The sequence below is a fragment of the Salminus brasiliensis genome, chromosome 8, assembly GCF_030463535.1.
Source record: "Salminus brasiliensis chromosome 8, fSalBra1.hap2, whole genome shotgun sequence".
NCBI classification, from domain to species: domain Eukaryota; kingdom Metazoa; phylum Chordata; class Actinopteri; order Characiformes; family Bryconidae; genus Salminus; species Salminus brasiliensis.
The window spans coordinates 11,537,788-11,557,031 of record NC_132885.1 but is presented as its reverse complement, the minus strand read 5'-3'; the positions used below and the strand labels follow the sequence as shown (position 1 = coordinate 11,557,031).

The window sequence follows — 19,244 nt, the reverse complement described above, 5'->3', positions numbered from 1 at the left end:
CAGACAGGCCCGCTGAACCAAGGAAAGTCTGGCGCTAACAGCTAGTGGAGACCCAGGTGTGTACATTCTCTTTATCATTTCAGTCCATCTTTCTCACTCGGTCACTCCATCATCTGCTGTATTCCCGCAACCCTGCTGAGTCCGGTGAATTAAACCTCACTCCATCACTCCATTCAGCAATAATTGATTTTTATTTTTTTTTAATTCTCCATGACTTATTCAGTCTGTCTGTGTGAGAGTCGGTCAGTTAGTCCAGTCTGTTAACCCTGCTTAAACATTCAGGGTAAATTAAGCATGAAGGACATCCAATGGAGAATCACTGCTGGAAGTCATTTAGGAAAACCAGCCCAGTGTCTATATGTCATTTGGTTGGTTAGACTGAACAAAGTCATGACCGGCATGTCCATTGAGGTAGTTTTGGCAGCGAACTGTCTTTGGGCAGTAGATAAATACTGTGTGAGCGTCTGCGGTGTAGTGTTTGAGCTGGTGTAGTGTAACACTGTTGACAATTTCGTTGTAGAGCTGCTGTAATTAAAATCATCCTTTTCAGCATTCATTTCAACTCTGCCTTGAACTCACTGAGTGGCAGTGAACGCACACACACACATGCACACTTGTGACTATAGGTACATTGAGTGGGAGAGAACACAAACCCAGAATAGTGGGCAGCCACCTCTCCACCTGCGAAGCAACATGGGGTTAGTCGTTCTGGTCCAGGAGATTAAAAGGTTAACCTTCTGGTCCCAAACTTGCTTCCAGTACCATTAGGCCGCAGCTTCCCCACAATGACAACTAGGGCTGCACGATATTAGGAAACAGCTGACATAGGAAAATTATAGGAAAATTATAGGAATTTTTCACGATTTCTCCAGAAGTCAATGATCCAACATGTGTGGATCCTGTGGAAGATTAGAATACAGTAAATAATAATGGGCAGATATAATGTGTCTCTAATGGACAAAAAAAGGGAACCGTGCAAATTTTCCTTTTGTATCAAGCAGCAAAACGCATGACGTGTTTGGCTTAATTTGCTTTACGTGAAATTGCACATGCACACGTTGCGATGATGATGCTGAAAGTATATATTGTGCAGTCCTAATGTCCACAGGGGGCAACAGCAGCAAATACAGACACCTGCCTTCTTTTTTCTCACAGAGACCAACAGCATGGAACTGGTCCTCCTAATATAGACGCAATACAGACTAACGAACGATTAGCATCTTCACGGCTCTATTTCACTTTACAGCTTTAGGCAAGATGCAAGTGACCAAGACGATGTTTTGCGCTTCCTGAAGAGTTTTAAAGATGGCTGTGATTGGATAGTGATCACATACCAGAGGCTTATGGTGAAATGCAGTGTTACTCCTGAGCTGCAAGAGGCTTGACTGCATGTTCTTCATTCTTCTGCATCTAGTGGCACCCTACTGATCTACGCATACCATCATCATCATCATTCTCTTATTCTCTCCATCTGAAAGCAGACGTTTGAAATATGGTGTAGTGTTTCTGTTGCTTCCGTTCCCTCTCTGAGACACTAATGATCAGTCAGTGGTGGATGTGCTGTGTGCTGCAACAGTACGCTCCCTACACCCCCTCATCTGCTCCACATACACGCTGAGGGCGTTTCAGGCAATAATACACTACCTTCTTTGACCAGCAGAGGGTGTTGGTGAACTCCAACTTAAATAGGTTGCACCCAGAGCTTGTAAGATTAGGGAGTGTAAAAGTAGATGCAGGTTTTACAATAAAGGTGCAGCAAAGTCATTAAGAAGACTATATGTCTGTCTGTGTATGTTTGAGGGGGGGTGGTCAGAAGTGCTGCAGTGGAGCGATTACAGAGGCCTGTTGAACACTGGAGGAATGGCAGCTGTGTAGTTGGCCAGCTTTACAAGCCAAGTTACCAGCTTTGTTTGAGAGCCAGTACTTTCATGTAATGCTGGGTGGTACAAATACAGTGGGTTGAGGTATGCTGTGTACTAGTGGAAGTCTTATCAGGGCATCTGTTTGCGATGGGCATCTGGTCAGTGACTCCAGCAGGCCTCGCAGTTTTTATTATTTCAACACTACTACCTGTAATGCTGCAAGAACATCAGTAAAGTAATCTCATTACAATTTCACAGAAGTAATTAGTCATTTGTAATGGATTACTTTTTTGAGTAACTTCCACAGCACTGGATAATACATAAATGATGTAAAAGAGCCACTAAAATCACAGATCATGAAGTTGTACACACAATTTGTATTCCCTTCCTGTTCTAGTGCGCCGTAGAATGGCCGCACTGGTGAGAGCTCAGAGTAAACTCTACAGCTTTTTGTGTTTTATTCGTTAGTGTTTGTGTACAAACCACCATTGGGTTTCTACAGATCCCTCCTGTCTTTGTATATTCTGTATTTTGTGTATATTGTGTGTGTATTTTGTATTTAATATAATTTATATATATATATATATATATATATATATATATAACTTTAATTTAATATGTTTAGTAAGTACATAGTTTTGTCCTCCTGTAGAGCATCACCCTGAGCCTCACCACAAGCATTTCAATGCATAAATGTCCTGACATTATTGTTAGGTCTTTAAGATGTTCTTTTCTGTAAATATATTTTCAGCTCTTTATTACCTTTAGTACTTTTTATTTTTTAATTTATCCCCTACCCTATTCATTGTTTAGTGTCTTTTTCCTTTAGTTTAAGACTGTGTTCTGTGTTTTTTGTTACTTGTCATACGTGTTGCTCTCACCAAGACAAATTCCTTGTATGTGTAACATACTTGGTGAAATAAAGAGATTCTGATTCTGATTCTGAATTTGAGACCATATTAATATTAATCAGGATTAAAAAACATTTAGGTTTAAAATTGACAGGTTTTTCTAGGGTAGTTCAGTCTGCACTCCTAAAAATAAAGATGCTGCAGATGGTTCTTTGAGTAAAGCTGTAGACTAATCATTTTTGGTTTCATAAAGAACCATTTTTGTGTTTAAGTTGGTTGGAGTTTTTAAATGTGTTAATGGTTCTTTATGAATGTCACCTTCACTAAAAAGGTTCAGAGGAATGCGATGCCGCTTGATCATTTTTTTATTGCTGCTAAATGTCTGCAGGCAAAAGAGGCCCAGATTTGGGTTTTTCTTAATATGACCTACATCTGACATTACTAAGAGCTTCTTAAGGTGCCTTAAAGGTTCCTTAAAGGTTCCTCCACAGTTTTAAACTGAAAAACCTCCAAATGTTTCTCAAAGATATTTTTAACAGTGTACAAATGACATACGGTTTCCGAGTAACGGTCAACTTGTAGGCCTCCCTACTGCTCATGTCAGAATAACTCACAGATTGACAAAGGGTTAAAATACAGGATAAAACACATGATGTGTGTGAAACTGTTTTTGATAGGTACAGTCTGGCTGTTCAGGCATGGGTTGCATAGAATTGCAGTGGAAATGACCCAAAACCCACATTCAACAGCCTCTAAAATGCAGGGTCTAGGTAGTGAAGAGCGTAATAGTGTAAGGATGTAGTGCATCATGCATCATTTAGAAGACCAGAGGCTTAGCTTATTCTATTGTATTGTGACCTTTTTTTATTTTAAACATCATTGTTGTTGTGTTCAACAGTTTTTCTCCTTATGCTTGATTTTGTCATCATATTTGACTTATTGTGTCCCTCTACAGCAGGGGTGGGCTATGGGGGCGGGAGTCCAGCACAGTTCGCAGATTTCCCTACTCTAACAGACTACTAAACCTGCCAATTACCGGGTGAGTTGAAGCAGGTGTGCTTGAGCAGGAAAAGCCAAAAACTGTGCAGGAATTCGACCCTCTAGGGTGCAGTGCCTTGCTTTGAGCGAAAGATGGCGCCAGAGTTTGGTTTTATAGGGGAGGCAGTACAACAGTATCCGACCAAGCATATAAGATTACTTTGGGAATGACTCTGGAATAGATTTAATATGGGTTTTATTGCTGCTTTTACAGGCCACGGCCTCTTTCTGCCTGGCCTTGGACACCACTCATAAAAACAAAGTGCACAGAATGGGATGAAGAATAGCAAGCGACCCCTTTAAATTCCCTGTGACAGCGGAGGGAATATATCCATATATCCATGTAGTGTAATTATTACAGTGACACAATGTGGAGATGTGTGAATTCCTTACATATATTAAAGAATTTTCTTGATTGATCATTCGATATCTTTATGTTCTGCCGCTCTGGTTTGGTGTTTATGATTTGGGCTTTGTGATTTATGATTTTCAGGATATTGAGTCATTCTTTCACATTCTTCTCGCCCCAATCGCTCTCAGTCTCGAAATGAAGCTCCAGCACGGAGTGTATGTTTCTCTGATCCAATGGCTTTGTGTGAGCAGCGCTGGGCACCAGCGTACACACTCCGCTTATGAGTGTGTGTGTGTGTGTGTGTGTGTGTGTGTGTGTGTGTGTGTGTGTGTGTGTGTGCTCTGCCCTAAAGCATTTTGGAGCTGATATGTATTTCTTTATCAAAGAGAATATGATATGGAAGTCTCCTTCAGCAGCAGCTGTACAGAGACTAGCCTTCAGTAAGCTTGAACTTCTCATGGATATTTCGTAGGAGGGAGGCGGACTGTGTTTGTGTCGAGTAAAGCCTGCACAGCAGTTCGGTTAAAGGTCCGGTTTGTGATAACCGAAATTTGGGGAATGTTGTTCAGTAATGAATAAATAAAATATGCCAAATGATGAATGATACATCAGTGTCAGAAGAGCAGGTTGTGTAGGGTGGCAAAATAAACAGCAGAGCTGAACTTGGCCTTGGACTGCATCTTTAACGTACACTCGTAAAAATAAAGCTACCAAATAAAGTTCTTTGGAGCAGTGGCATAAGAGGAGGAGGACCACCTGAAGTTCCCCAGAAGGTGTTTTTTAAAGAACTGTGTGAACTGTGTGTGTAAACCGAGAACCATTTAGGACCATCTTTCTCTTCAACAATGTAAGATGCACTGAAGAAAGTTCTTGTTTGGTTCTTACTAGTTGTAGAAGAACTAGCATTCTGGATAGTTCTAGACATGATGATGTTCTCCATGGTTGTTGATGAGGTTCTCTGAGGTTCTATGAGACATTGTGCTCTCTATAATATTAGGGGACATGGCATTCCCTGTAGTTTTAGGTCTGGTTCTGGTGTTCTCTGTGGTTCAAGGAGACCTGGTGTTCTCTGTGGTTCGAGGAAGCGGTATTTCATATGGTTCTTGGAGAGATGTGGTCTATGAATCATGAGGTTCTTTATGTTTGTAGTCCATTGTTCTGTGTGGCTACAGGACAGATCGGCCTGTCATTTCTTCACAGATTACTGGAGCTTAACTGGACTCAGCGGAGCTTAGAGGACATCAGGGAGACTCTCCATAGAGCTCACTGCCTACCAGTAACCATTAAAGAGCACATCAACACACACACACATACACACACACGCGCACACACACACACACACATACATACACAAAAACTGAGAAATGCTAAAAAACGGTTTCATCTGACTTTTCAAAGAATACATCTGTGTGTGTCATTTTTCACCTTTTTCCTACTGAGGGCATCTGTTGACCGTGTGCGAGTGGGTGTGGGCAGCGTTATGTTTGCTGGAGTGCTGGTGAAATCTTGAGGAGCTAATGTGGGCTGAGCTGCTGCTTGCAGTGCCTGAATTGGGAAAGGACTTAAATGGCCAAATGATCTTCACTGTCAGGGAAAAATCCTGTGTGTCTGCGTGTGTGTGTGGCACCCTGTCCAGGGGGTATTCCTGCTTTGTGCCCAGTTATTTCAGCTTGGCTCCGTACACACCACGACACAGACCCATTATTATTATTTTTTTTGTTTCCTGTAATTCCAGTGCGAACACGTGGCTATTCCTGCCTTTTAGTCTACTTTCCTTAAGAACGTAAGCAAACAAAGCTGTGTTTTTTGTGCAAGCCTTTTATTGTTTCTCTAACAAAACATATCGATAATAAACCCTAAGCTGTGAATACACCACTAAAGGCAGCACCGTGCTTCTTTTATAAACAAAGCGCAGGTGCAGATCACCATGCCCACTGCTAATGCATGTGCATACTAAATCTTGGGCATGGGGATGTCAGTTAAAAAAAAAAAAGGGCTAAATTGATCTTCATTCTTGTGGGTTTGAACCCCTTCTGATCGAGCCCAGGCTGTAGTGCAGAGAGCAGAAGAAACCGTGAAAATTCCAGTACTCCAGTCCCTCCCCTCTGAGCCTAGCCATGAAAACTCTGAGCAGTCTGCTCTCTCTGCCTGCCTGCCTGCCTTTTGATTCCACCGCTGACAGAGTGCTGAGTGGATAGGAGGGGGGAGCAGCGGACCACGTGTGTGTAGCCCTTTTGCGCGCGAGCACGTGTGTGTGTGTGTGTGTGTGTGTGTGTGTGTGTGTGTGTATTGGTTAGAAGCGCGCTGGGAGAGAGAGGGGTTGCTCACACCTCCAGCGAGAACAGGACAGGATAGAGCACAGCAGTAGAGGAAGCTGTTGGTGGTGTGTCAGAGCCGGTCACTCATGGCTCTGCTGCTGGACTGCCCGCCCTGCATGGGTGCCTACTACTGCCTGATGAGGACCAGGGTCAAGAGGAGGCGCAAGAAACGCTCCGAGCGCAAAGGTCAGCCACTCGCACACTCGCTCAGCGGAGGACCGGAGAGACTGTCCTTCTGCATTAACCCTCAGTAGTGCTGTGGTGGGTCTGAGAGCAGGGGAAGGCTGTGAGGTGTTGATGGTGTGGGCAGTGTGTGGTTGTGTGTTGAGGGGTTGCATGCAGCTGGAATACACTGACTGTCTGGGGCTGTATTAGATTTGCCTGCAAGAATGTGATTGGATGGTTTGAGCTTTTGAAATGTAATGATTATTTGATGATTATTGGTCCAAATACAGGCCTTTAGAGATGTTAAGGACCCTGTGCTGAGGAGGGGCGGGGGGGGGGGGGGGGGTTGTTAACGACTGGCTTGCCTTTAAAGACCTTTTTTTTTTTAATTATTTACTTGTATTGACAATCTGAAGTTTGATGAGACATGGGCTCTGTATATTACCTTGTACTGTAGATAAAAAAATGTACATTTAAAAAAGTGTAAAATTCTCATGTTGTTTAGTAGTTTTATTAAAAATATAGTTGTATAATAAATAGCAAATGTTAAAAAAAAAAACTAAATCACAGTTGATTACACTAAAATTATTTAGTATAAAAGTATTAAAAAGTATTTTTAAGTAATTATTTATTTATAAAAGTATTTTTTTATATATATTTTTTTTTTCTGAACATTTTTAGAGCATTTTTCTTTATTTTGATATGACAAATAGGAAATTATCACTCACTGCTAAAGCTGGGCAGTATGACAATATTTTAATCGTATTGTGATCAGTTTTGTTATGGTGATACACTTAGAAAAGCGTATTGTATATCGTGGCTAGCAGCAGTTTATAAGAACACTGACCATCTCCACATTTCATTACAGAGAGTGTGGTTAGTCCTGACTAATCGTAGGCAGTGCAGCACATTTTGAATAGAAGTTACTGTAACGGTATTGTAGAGTATTTGAATAGCGGTTTTTAAGAATCCCGCTACTGATTCTTCTGTGTCAAAATATCACAATAAATATCATGAATCATGAAATTGCCTTGAAATGTGATGATAGAATAGGGTTGGGCGATATGGTAAAAATACTATAGATCAAGATATTTGACTAAATACTACAGACCAAATACTACAACTAAAAACTACTATCCAGATCCCCCCCCCCAGTACTGAATACATCTGCTGCACTTCATCTAATTAAACCAGTCTAATTACGCTGTTTGTAATGAGACCTGCAGTTGATCAGTGTTTATTAAGCACTAAAAGTCTCCTCTTTATGCTTAGAAAAGGATATTGTGTAACATGATAACAAAATTGATCACAATCCAATAAAATATCGTATAATGCCCAGCTCTGTGTATTATGTTTGAAATGGTAGCACTGGATTTGTTACTGTGGTAAATCATTAACAGAAGATATTGTCCCATCCCTAAACATGTGCTGGTAGAGGTACCAATGAGCCAAATGTTTTTGGACACCTTCTAAGGAGTGCATTTATCTACTTTAAGTTGCCCCTGTTGCTGTCACACAAATGCGCGCACATACGCACACAGCTTGCCTAGTCCTTGTAGAGAAGTATTGCCAAAAGAATAGGACACTGGAACAGATAAACATGAACCTATTGGGACAATGCCGAATGCCAGGTGTGGGCTAGATGGGTGTGAAGCACCCCAAGCTGGGAGCTGTGCAGCAGTGGAGCGATGTTCTCCGAGATGATGATGCTCATCAATCATCCATGCTTTTTGTAGTTAAAAAGTTTGTTTACTTGTTTGTTTTTCTTTCCTGCCTGCAAGTCTTCCTCCATTCAACAGATCTGATTCTCTGAAGCGATACATGATCTTTGTAGTTTTATGTCTACAATGCCACCGTACACCATACGATATTCTAAAGCAGAGTTCATTTGCTGCAGTGCCTTGGTGCTTGGCTCAGTCAGTCATGGGACAGGCAGTGGCCGTGTGTGAGGCTGATGAATTACCATGGGAATCTGGTAGACGGGCAAAAACTCCTGAGACAGCCTACCTGTGCTCGAATTGCCATCAAAGCCATTAGATGACATAAGAACACTTGCTTTCTAGGGTACACACTATGATTTATACATTAGTATGCTGGGTCTGGGTGGTTTAGTTTGCTGGGGGAAGCTGAAAGAAGCAGCCCTGGCAGGGGGGTGGGGTGGGGGGGTGTTTAACCTGTTTAAAAGACTAAGATCGAAGTACAATGCAGGAACCCGCTCTGAAACGTACTGGTTCTTATACATCAATCATCTAAAAAGAGCTATTTTCAGTGTAGATGTATTTGCAGTATATTGTGAATATTATAGTGTTTGGAATTTTTTTCTGTGGATTTATTTATTTTTTTATTTATTTAATTTTAAGAACGTTGTACTAAGAGCACTTGGACCCGTCATCAGTAGCGGCACATTATTTTTTTTGTTTTTGTTTTTTTTCGATATTATTCTCTGTAGAAACTTTGCTTGTATCTTAAAACATCCCTTATATCCAAGTAACATTCAAGAAAAACGTGCAGTGCAGCCTCTGATATTTCTCCCAATTCCCAGACTGTCCCTTCATGCCTGTTGGAACACCAGGATCTTGTACAAACCCATAAATTGCAGTGAGAGTCGTGTAGTCAGACTGCAGCTTGCCGGTCAGATCCAATGAGTGCGAGCAGTAGGTGCTGGCCAGATAGAGTGAGTGTTTTTTTCCTCCTGCTGGCTGATGCTCTGCGGGGTCGGCCGGGCCTCTGAGAGTGTGTGTGTGGCTGTGTGGGATTAGCGGGGAGCGCAGTGGAGGCTGCGGGCAGTGAGCTGTTCTTTTAGAAAAGTGTTTACTGCACGTTAGCCATTTACCTTCCCACACACAGCCTCTCTGCAGCAGCCTCTCTAAAAATCCTGAGGTGCTGAAGTAGCGGTTTGAGCTCAGCTTGCAGCCTTAATACCGCATGGCAACTTAAGAGCACGGTCACAGGCGGTGCTGTGCGTTCTGCCTGTTCTATCAGCTCATGGCAGGACACAGGAGCACAGACTTCTCCATTAATGTGATTCAGTCAAACAGTCTTGTCTCACTGTAATTCCCTCACAGACCTGACAGGACGGCAGAGTGTATCAGGATCCTGTCGTTCAGCTGTGCTGAAGGTCTTTCTGGGTTTTGTGTCAGTCAGATTTATCCTGTGCTCAAGGTTTTCTAAATGGCATGGATGTGCGGTTCTAGGAAAGATCAAGAGATAGAGAATCTGTACAAAATGTGGACATTCTTTACACGGTTCTTCACACATTTCCCTTTTTTTTTCTCAAACTGTTTCTCAGAGACCCCAGACAGTCCAGATTCAGCTTCTGCTTAACTCACCACACATAGAGATACAGAGAAAAATGTGGGTAGTTCTCACTTCTATTTCGGTGTGTTTGGACTTGGAATCTATCAACAAATATGGACCATCATATGGTTCCTGAGGACTGGTTTGAGGGCCACCTCTTTAAAGAACCATGCAGTGAAAGGCTCTTTAGGCCACTTTGTTCTTAAATGGTCCTTACGGCCCCCCAGACAGGTCCTCAGTGTGTTCTATTCCAATATTGGTGGAGTTTGACTCAAGCAATAATGTGGAACCTTGGGAGTTCTGAAATATTCTGTAAGCCAGTGGTCCTCAAATTGGTCCTCAGGGCCGCCCAGACCAGTTTTTTACTTATTTATTTTTTCCTGTTTTCTTTTCTATCTCTAAGTGACTTGAAGTTGATTGTGCAACAAATATGGCCTGTCAGGGGACCACTAAGCACTTCAGAGTGAGGTTCTTTAGGCCAGTGGTCCTTGAACCAGTCCTGAGGGCCTCTCCAACAGTCCACAGTTTTTTGTTCTCTCCCTGTGTTTGAAGTTGGGTTTGTGTAAAAATGTGGAATATCAGATGGTCCATGAGGAATAATTTCAGAACTGCTGATTAAGGGACCCAAAGAGGTTCTTCTGTGGCAAGAACTGTTTCTCACACCTTGTTTAAGAGTCGCAGGCCAGAGAAACGTTGGCCAGAGGGCCATTTTTGCTTTTAGGCCGTAGCGTCGTCAAAAAAGAAGCCTCTTCAATTACAGATGGGCTGAATATTCCAATCAGAGAAGCTCCGAGGTTCATCTCATCACGCCTGGAGAGGGGCTGTGGAGTTGGATGCCTCTCCATTGGGCCGCTGATGACATGTGAAATGAAGAGCAGGGCCGGTTTCTGCACAGCCAGCAGAATGGCGGAAATGAGCTGTTTCAGATGGACTGGATATTAACAGTGACATGTGGCTCTCTCTGACCGCAAGCATCTCCAAGCAGTTACATTGTCTACAATTCTAAAACACACAGAGGCTTAATTTGTAAAGTTCAGCTCATTCATTTTAAGACCCTTTTTTTTCCTTGTCAGACTTCATCAAAGCAGCTTCATGAACATTTAGGATCCCTAATAAGAACACCAGGGGAGATACTGCCAGGAAAATCTCTCCAAGAGAATGAGGAAGAAACATCCTCACCTGATTCTGGAGTTATGATGAGCAAATGAGCGTTATGATTAAACAAAAGCCCAGATCAGACTCGGGAGAGATCCGTGGCAGACGATAATGTTTGTTTGATTCATCAGGAAACACAATTGAACACACAGTTGTGCTAAATCTGTGCTAGATATGACTGCACTAGGTAAAGATAAACGTACAAAAACACGTGACTCAAGCGTCAAGCACCAAGACTGGCATCGTTAAAATTCAGCTTTTTAAAAGTTGAAATAAAGAGTCTTTGAATTTCCCTAATGATGCAGCTTGAGAATTCACTCACAGCTTGAGTGTTTCATCTCTTCCAGGGATGAATTTTATAATAGGTGATTGTTTCTGTCAGACTGTGTCTGGCATTCTTAAGCAGCTGGAAGTACCCGAAGCCTTGATCTGGCATTTGTTTGTTTCCCGTCTTTAGCGCAGGTTCGTTGTGAACCAGAAGCTGAGAAGCGGCTTGATCACTCGTCTTTCACTAATCAGAATGACTAACTGTCTAATTTGTTAATTAATTAAGTAATCATCACTCTTATAGCCCGCTGTAGTAAAGTGCCTCTCTGCACAATGTCATCTGAGCAGATCCCGCTCTGTGCCCTCCTGAAAGAGATGTCTGAATATTAGTCGGGGCAAACGGTGCCAGCGCTCTTTGTTGATTAAGACGGCTGGGTTATTGTGTTGCTGTCATCTTGCGGGCGGGGGCTGAACAATGCAGCGCTGCTCTGTTGTAGTAGGGAATTAGTTGGGTCACACGAGCGCAGCATTAACAGGGCCTAATTAGGCTTGATTAGCATGCTGCATAAAGGAGGCTGGGTGGTGCGGGGACTATTGTAGTGGAACAGTCCTGAGAGAGTATTGCGTGTGTGTATGAGGGGGAGATCCGCCCTTGGAGGAGGATGCGATGCGTCGCAGGCAGCCTCATTAAGCACGCAGCCTGCGTGGTCTGAATGGCCTCTAATGTGTCCGATGGGTAAATAACTCTTACACAAACAAAGCATCCCGCGCCACCCCAATCCCGATAATGACATGCCAGGGTTCTCCTCTCACATCTTCTCACAACTATCTCAGACGAACCTCAGAGGCAGCTCTTCACTTGTCTATTGCTTTAAAATTCAACCTTTCTAATGAAGGCATTTAGATCGTTTTAATTGCACCCACTGTTGACACAGATGTGCAAATGCACATACATAGCTTGTCTAGTCCCTATAGAGCACTATTGCCAGTAGGTATGTCTTAATCAAATAAACAAATGAACCTATTGGCACCAGGCGTCATGCCAGGCATAAAGTCCCCCAGTGGAACTGTGTTCTCTGAAGTGGCGGTGCTCCATCCGATACTTCTGGGATGAATCAAAGAGTTAGGGGAAGAGTGGGGTGGCAATCATCCAACATCCTGACCTAACCAATGCTATTTTTGCTGAATGCAATCAAATCCTGCACAGTAGAGACAGTTACTCCAACAAAAGCAGGAGAAACTCTTACTTTACCGCAGTAAGTACTACCATAAAGGGGCAGGCAGTGGAATACAGTGAGTTGGTGGTACTGCCACTGGTTAGGTGCCACAGACACAGCTCTCCCTCAGCTTGTAAAAGCATTGGCCAATAAAATGGGATGCTCTGGGGCAGCCATACCTGAGCTTACGGTCACCATGCATAACGCTAAGTGGAAACTAGAGGGGTGTACAGCTCTGCAGCATTGACCCATGTGATTGAGCTGTGTTCGCTAGAGTGACGGTGCTCCGGCTTCTACATTTGGGATGAGTTGTAGAGGTGTTTGTGATCCAGAGCTGATCATCGAACATCAGCACAGGACCTCACTAATGCTAATGTGGCTGAATGCAATCAAATCCTCACAGCAGTGTTCCAAAATGTAGTAAAAAGGGAGAGGGGGATGTGTTATCCATACCCTTGATTTCAGAAGGAACGTTGGCTGAGCAGGTGTCTGCAAACCTACAAACCCGGGCATGTAGTGTATGCGTGATTTGGAGCCTGGAGCCGGTAGCAGCTGATTGCACATGTGTGCGTGTGTGTTGCCCTCCTTATCTCTCTCTAACCTTTTAGATCCTTCATGCACCTGACTGTCTATCAACATTGCCTTCAAACCTGCTAATAACCCAGCCACAGGGTGTGAAATTCAGTGTACCTACACACACACACACACACACACACACACACACACACACACACACACACACACACACACCTTTCTACTGGTGCGGGGATATTAGAAGTACTGACCTGGCCTTGAATGTGAAGTACAGTGATAGTCATCTGTTGTGAATGGTGGGTGCACTGAGGCAGAGAGAGAGAGAGAGAGAGAGAGAGAGAGAGAGAGAATGACTGATACATAGTGTTGAGGCTGTCAGTCTCTCTCTGTCTGCTGTGAGAAGGCTGAAAAAGACAGAGATTCAGCACATACTGTAACCCAAACACTCAGACACCCCATTACACTAATTTTAACACAGACATCAGTCCTTCACACTGTGGACTGTGAACCTCATTACAAAGCTTTGTAGTCATTTGAGGCCTGTTTTCTGAGAGTGAGAGAGAACGAGAGAGCCGCCCTTCACGTGTCTGTGCTGTTCAGTAAGTAGCAGTGAGCTTGCTACCTTCTCAATAAAAAAGCTGTATAAATAGGCTGAATTAAAAACATCCCTGGAGTGGATTGTATGTTTATACAGTCATGTGAAAAAGTTTGAACACCCTTTGAACACCCTTTGAACACCCTTTGAACACCCTTTGAACACCCTTTGAACACCCTTTGAACACCCTTTGTCTTTATTAACGCATACAGACCTTGATCTTCACTCGATCAATATTGATGGCTGGAGGTAATTTAACTAAACATAAACTGAAGAAATGGTGAAAATAATTCTTAAAATGTTAATAATAGAAATATATTTTTCTTGTTTGGGGGGCGGAAGGGTTTAGGCCACACCCAGTTTGGTTCGCTCTTGATTGTTGAAGTAAGTGGGATCACCATGGTGAGATCCAAAGAGCTCTCTGCGACCTTCAAAAAAGTTTGTATATGCAAATGAGTCTGAGAAAAGATTTTAAAAGATCTCTACAGATTAGAATCTCTCATTTCACTGTCCGCTAAAAAAATTTCAAGTGAAACAACAGCCGACGTGCCCAGGTCAGGCCGTCCTAACAAGTTCAGTTTTCAAGAACAGACCGCAAGATGCGTAAGGAAGCCTCCAGCTCTCCAACAATCATGTAGGTCATCACGGGACTTGCTGCTAGCTCTTGCCACAGTTGATGTTGAAGTACAGCATGTACCATCAGAAAGAGAAAAACTGCATAATCCGTGGACCCTTGCTGTCAAAAATAAAAACATGTATGTTTAAAAACTGGGTTTAGAAGAAACAGAAAAACTGCTTTATTTCTGTTCTCCTCCTAAGAGTAAAGAAAGCTTTTTTTCCAGGAAGAAGTAAATCACTTGTTAAAGTAGTGAACTAGCTGATCCAATCATTATGTTGGCCCCAGACGCCCACACACACACACACACACACACACACACACACACACACACACAGGTAATATTCCACATGTCAAACATCTGTATGTTGCGTTATGACCTAGACCAGATTGTAATATTGTAGATCCTCAAGAGTTTTAAGATTTGAAGGTCTGATGTAAGCAGTTTCCAGCAGTTTCTGAACCTGTTCAATGGACAGGCGACCACCCGAGTGTCCTTGAAGAGCAAAAGATTTCTATTGGCTCAGCACAACTCCATCTCTGCTGACCTTCCCCCATAGACCTCATCAGCGAACTGCTTCCCACACACTGATCCTCATCCCAGAACAATCACTTTTTTCTTTTCTTTTTTTAGCTTTCCAGATATAAACTAAAAACGTCAGCTAGACATGCTTTGTGAAGTTTGGGAATCTATAGTTTCACACTTTTTAAAGAATGATTGATTACTTAAAAAAAAAAAAAAAAAAAAGAATTCAGATTTTCCCTTAAAGTTGACCTGAATTCAGAGTTGATTATTTTTCTCTACATTGTTATTTCATGTTTTAGGTCTTATTAAACACTTCTTAAATTCTTCTTGCCACAGAATTATAATTCCTTTTTCCTGCAATCATTGACAAACTACAGAATGCCTCTGAATGTTTGATTACATCACCGCGAACAAGCAGATGGGCAGAAATAAGATTAGTAGGCGTCCCTGAAACCATGTTTCACTTGGAAACTCGTCACAGTATTGAAGGACGTGCATTATGGTTTGCAAGTTACAGGGTCAGTCAGGGCCCTCCTAGTAAGTGAGGCTTGATCATGGTCCCGCAAGGACCTCATGTTTCCAAACCACAGTGATGCAGCTGCATTACCACTTCATGTCTGTCGTAAGCCCAGTTTGGATTAGATTAGTTCGTCAGGGGAATATCTGTAATAAAATTTTTACACATCTCATTAGTGAAACTAAGTGAAACAAGAACATCATTCATATTTCAATCCGTGACCGGTGTCCTTATTTATAACACCAGCCTGTGCCCGAATGAGACTCCAGTGCCTCACACTAATAGAGCTCTACTCTCCACTCACACACAAGTGCTGCAGGTGTGTGGCCATGTTGCCTTTTAGCTCTGAACTGGTTTTGTCCACACACTCTGTTCATGTGACAGACAGCTGCTCAGTCCGCATGTTTCCACTGCAGCTCTTATCGCTGTAGTAATAACAGCGGCAGTTGAACTGTATTCCACACTGTTATAGGTAAACTTTGGCGGTTAATCCACGGTTCGGGTGCAGGTTTCTAGATAGCGCAAGAAGCATTAATTAATTTTGTCATCAGTTTTAGTCAAGTTGATTAGTCGTTGCACCCCTAACCTGAAGAACAATATTACCAGAGGATGAGCGAGTTTCTATCTTGAAGGTTTGCGTTTCGTTGTCACATGATCACATACACAACAGTTGCGTCCAAGCAGCCAAAGAGATTGTAGCAGTTCAGAATGAAGCAAAGTTCCAGTTTGATTTCATTGTTTGTTTGTTTTTGTAAATATCTGCTGGAGGATATTGGATGTGCGTGCTTGGAAACGAAGTACAGCAAGCTTGTTTTTCCAACAAGACGTGACATCTGCCTTGAAAAAAACAGATATGAATCTGGACTGGACATAAATGGTCAGAGCACTGCTGAGTTCAGTGAAAACCTGTAGGTAATCATGTCTGTGCTCTTCTCAGAGGATGAGGGAGAAAAGCACAGACAGTTGCCCTGAATTCAGAGTTGATTATTTTTCAATACATTGTAAAAAATAACGTCTCTCATCTTATTAAACACTTCTGAAATTCTTCTTGCCACAGAAATATAATTCCTTTTTCCTGCAATCACTGACAAACTACAGACTTGTGCCTCTGAATGTTTGGTTGCATCACCGCGAACAAGCAATTGTGTCTGTGCTCTTCTCAGAGGATGAGGAAGTAAAGCTCGGACATGGCCGATCCAGATGCAAATAAAATGGCAGAGGAGCCGCCGTCAAGGAGTATTACCCCAGGACCTCTTGTAAATGTAACCCTGTTTGAATAGGGTAATAGATGACAAATGTAGAACCTTGCTGACCTGAAGTGAAATAGCAATTAAGCAGTTTGTTTACAGATTAGCTTTTTAAGTATATACGATGACCTCTAATAACTGACCCGCAGTTAATGTAATTTCCATATCTTGGACAAATAACCACAAAATATTTCTCAAACTCTAAACTAAGCACTCTGTCCTCTTTCTGTCACGGTTTCTAAGCTAAAGTTTGTAAATTGGACCCTTTACAGTGCTCTTGAGTTCACCTAAAGTTCACATTATCTGCACTAAATTTCCAGACGGAGCTTCTAAGCAGCTTCTTGTGGTCCAAACGACTGAGATGACACTCAGCAGAGGTCAGGAAAGGTCATTCAATACCACTTACAGGTCCTTTGTTTACTATTGTGAAAAGAGACCATTTGCCTCTCGGAGTGCGAGCACAAATGGCACTCTTGCTAAATCCCCTACTTTCCCCTCATTGCAGTTCTGTAAATGTCCCTCCATCCGTGTCATTTATTAAGCAGGCATTTCTGTGTGTGTAGTAATTAGTCGCCACTGCCCTCTCCTGATGGTCTTTTAGAGGGAAGGCAGCAGCAGGGTGTAGCCACAGCAGCCTGTTCTTCTCTCCTTTTCACCGCCACTCATTTATCAAGCGTTAGAAATCAGCAGCCACTTTATCAAAGTGTCCTGTCGCCTGCTTTTGTACAGGGGAAACACCTAAATGCATTTGAAGTCTAAAAAACCTGCAATTTGCTGCGAGGTGAAATCGGTGTTGGCAGACTAATTCAGATCCGTTATTGGCCATTAAAGTGCAGAAATTGAATAATGGAGCTGGAGGCTTTTGGCGGCGGGCGGCTTGCGCGCTGCCAGCCGGGCGGGGCAGGGCAGGGGGTGGCCACGCTCGTCTCCCCCACACACCCGGCCCATCAGTTTTAATCTGGCGGAGCGACAGGCAGCCCTGTCCGCCGGGAGCCCTCTCCATTAGGCGCTCGGCCAGCCAGCGTCCCCCGCACGTGTGGCCCATTAAGGATCATTACCTGGGCTCAGGCACCGCATGAAGCTGCATTGCAGTACAGGCTAGAGCCTCCTTCTCAGTAGGCGTGATCCTCGGCCTCCTGAGGAACACACCTACTGAGCTTTTTCAAAAAACACTTCCTCTGCTGATGCAAAGAAATCCAAAGCCCCAGTGGGAAATCTCATTAAGAAATCCATTAGTAGAAAAAAGTTTGTATTACTTTATCATACGTTATATGATAATGGGTGCGTTATATATGTATTGACATCCGGTTAAAATGAGCTGATAAATTATCATTTTCATTGTTATTATTAACGTAAGGCTGGAATTACAGCCGTTAAAAACAATTAGGAATTTAATACCATATTTTTTTGCATTTTTAGCTCTGAAACACTTGTTGTTACCAGGGGTGGGAATTTTTTTTCTTTTGAATTGGATGACACCATTGCCCAACGCAAGATCCCTGGGTTGGATTCTCTGTCTGGGCAGGAACACTGCTGTTATACCAAAAAGAAAATGCCACAGTGACGGTCAGTAAATGGGAGATGCTGTTACGTTGTACAGTATGAGTGCAGCTTTAAAGAAATTGGAGTCCAACTGAGCACTTGGTGAGCCAGCCAGTGGCGACAGTGGCCAAAATAAAAAATAAATAAAATAAATTAATAAAAATAAACGTAAATAAACCTCAAGATGGGAGCCCACCCTTCTCTGGCACAACAAAGACACAAAAGCATGAGATAACTAATGGATGCACATTAATGGAAAACTAATAAAGAAATAGAAGTGAGCCTAATATTTCACAATGTACTTAAATTTAACTACTGAAACCAGAGATTAATGTTACAAGGGAAAGAAGATTAGGTCTATGATTACATATTCAGATTAACATGCCAAAGAAAAACGTCTATGATTAGTTATGTTAGTAGTAATGGTTTTAGTAAGAGACTGTAATCAGTCTTATACCTATTTTGCTTTCTATTCCCAATTTACTCAGGCAGCGACATTCTAATAAAACAGCTTGTGCACTGGAAGGAGCGTCAAATCTGAACAGCATGTTGAATTGGCCCTGCTTTAAGACCTAGGCAGCCGACAGAAACCTGACAGGGTATGTGTATGTGCACAAGCACCGGAAAAATTAGACTGCCCTCTTTACTCATAATTCTAGTTCGTCCACAATAATTCTCTGAAAAATCAACATCAATTGATACATCACATTAGTAAGTGTTTGGTAAAAAAATAGTAAAAAAAAAAAAAAGTGATCCATACTGAGAATTATAATCCGTTTTGAACTCCCTGCTTTTCCGGATTCCGTACTGAAAAAGGCTTCTTTGACTTGTTTTACATTGAACCATTGGTTTACCGCCAATGTGAGGAAAGTTTTAATGAGGAAAATAACCATTTAGGCATTCAAATAGTTCCTCTTGGGATCATAGTTCTTCATAGAATTGCTTGATCAGTGCCAACTTTCAGCAACAGCAAGCCAAAAGCAGTCTTAAGTGTGGTTATGTTTTTTTGGGACGTGATGCAGGCAGCTCTCTCCTTAATATTTGTATCACGACATGCAAAGTTGGCCATGGCAAAAACCTGAGCAAACATCTGGTCAAACACAAGATCTAAAAGCGGATAAGTGGACTAAGCTAAGTCCCCTGCA

The 19,244-nt window shown here is 42.4% G+C and overlaps 1 protein-coding gene across 4 annotated transcripts in view; it reads left to right on the top strand.

Annotated features, from left to right (window-relative positions):
- Positions 1 to 19,244, top strand: part of adarb1b (adenosine deaminase RNA specific B1b) — a 314,934-nt gene that overhangs the window by 250,163 nt on the left and 45,527 nt on the right. For 2 of the 4 annotated variants that reach the window (XM_072685609.1, XM_072685610.1), the window contains exon 3: positions 4 to 56. The exons of 1 other annotated variant lie outside the window; for it this stretch is intronic. Coding sequence is in view for 1 of the 3 variants with exons in the window: in XM_072685608.1 (XP_072541709.1) it covers positions 6,508 to 6,607 (100 nt within the window). In the remaining 2 variants the exon portion in view is untranslated. Of the gene's footprint in view, positions 1 to 3; positions 57 to 6,451; positions 6,608 to 19,244 lie in introns of those variants that run through there. One more of the 4 variants, XM_072685608.1, reaches the window with a different exon arrangement.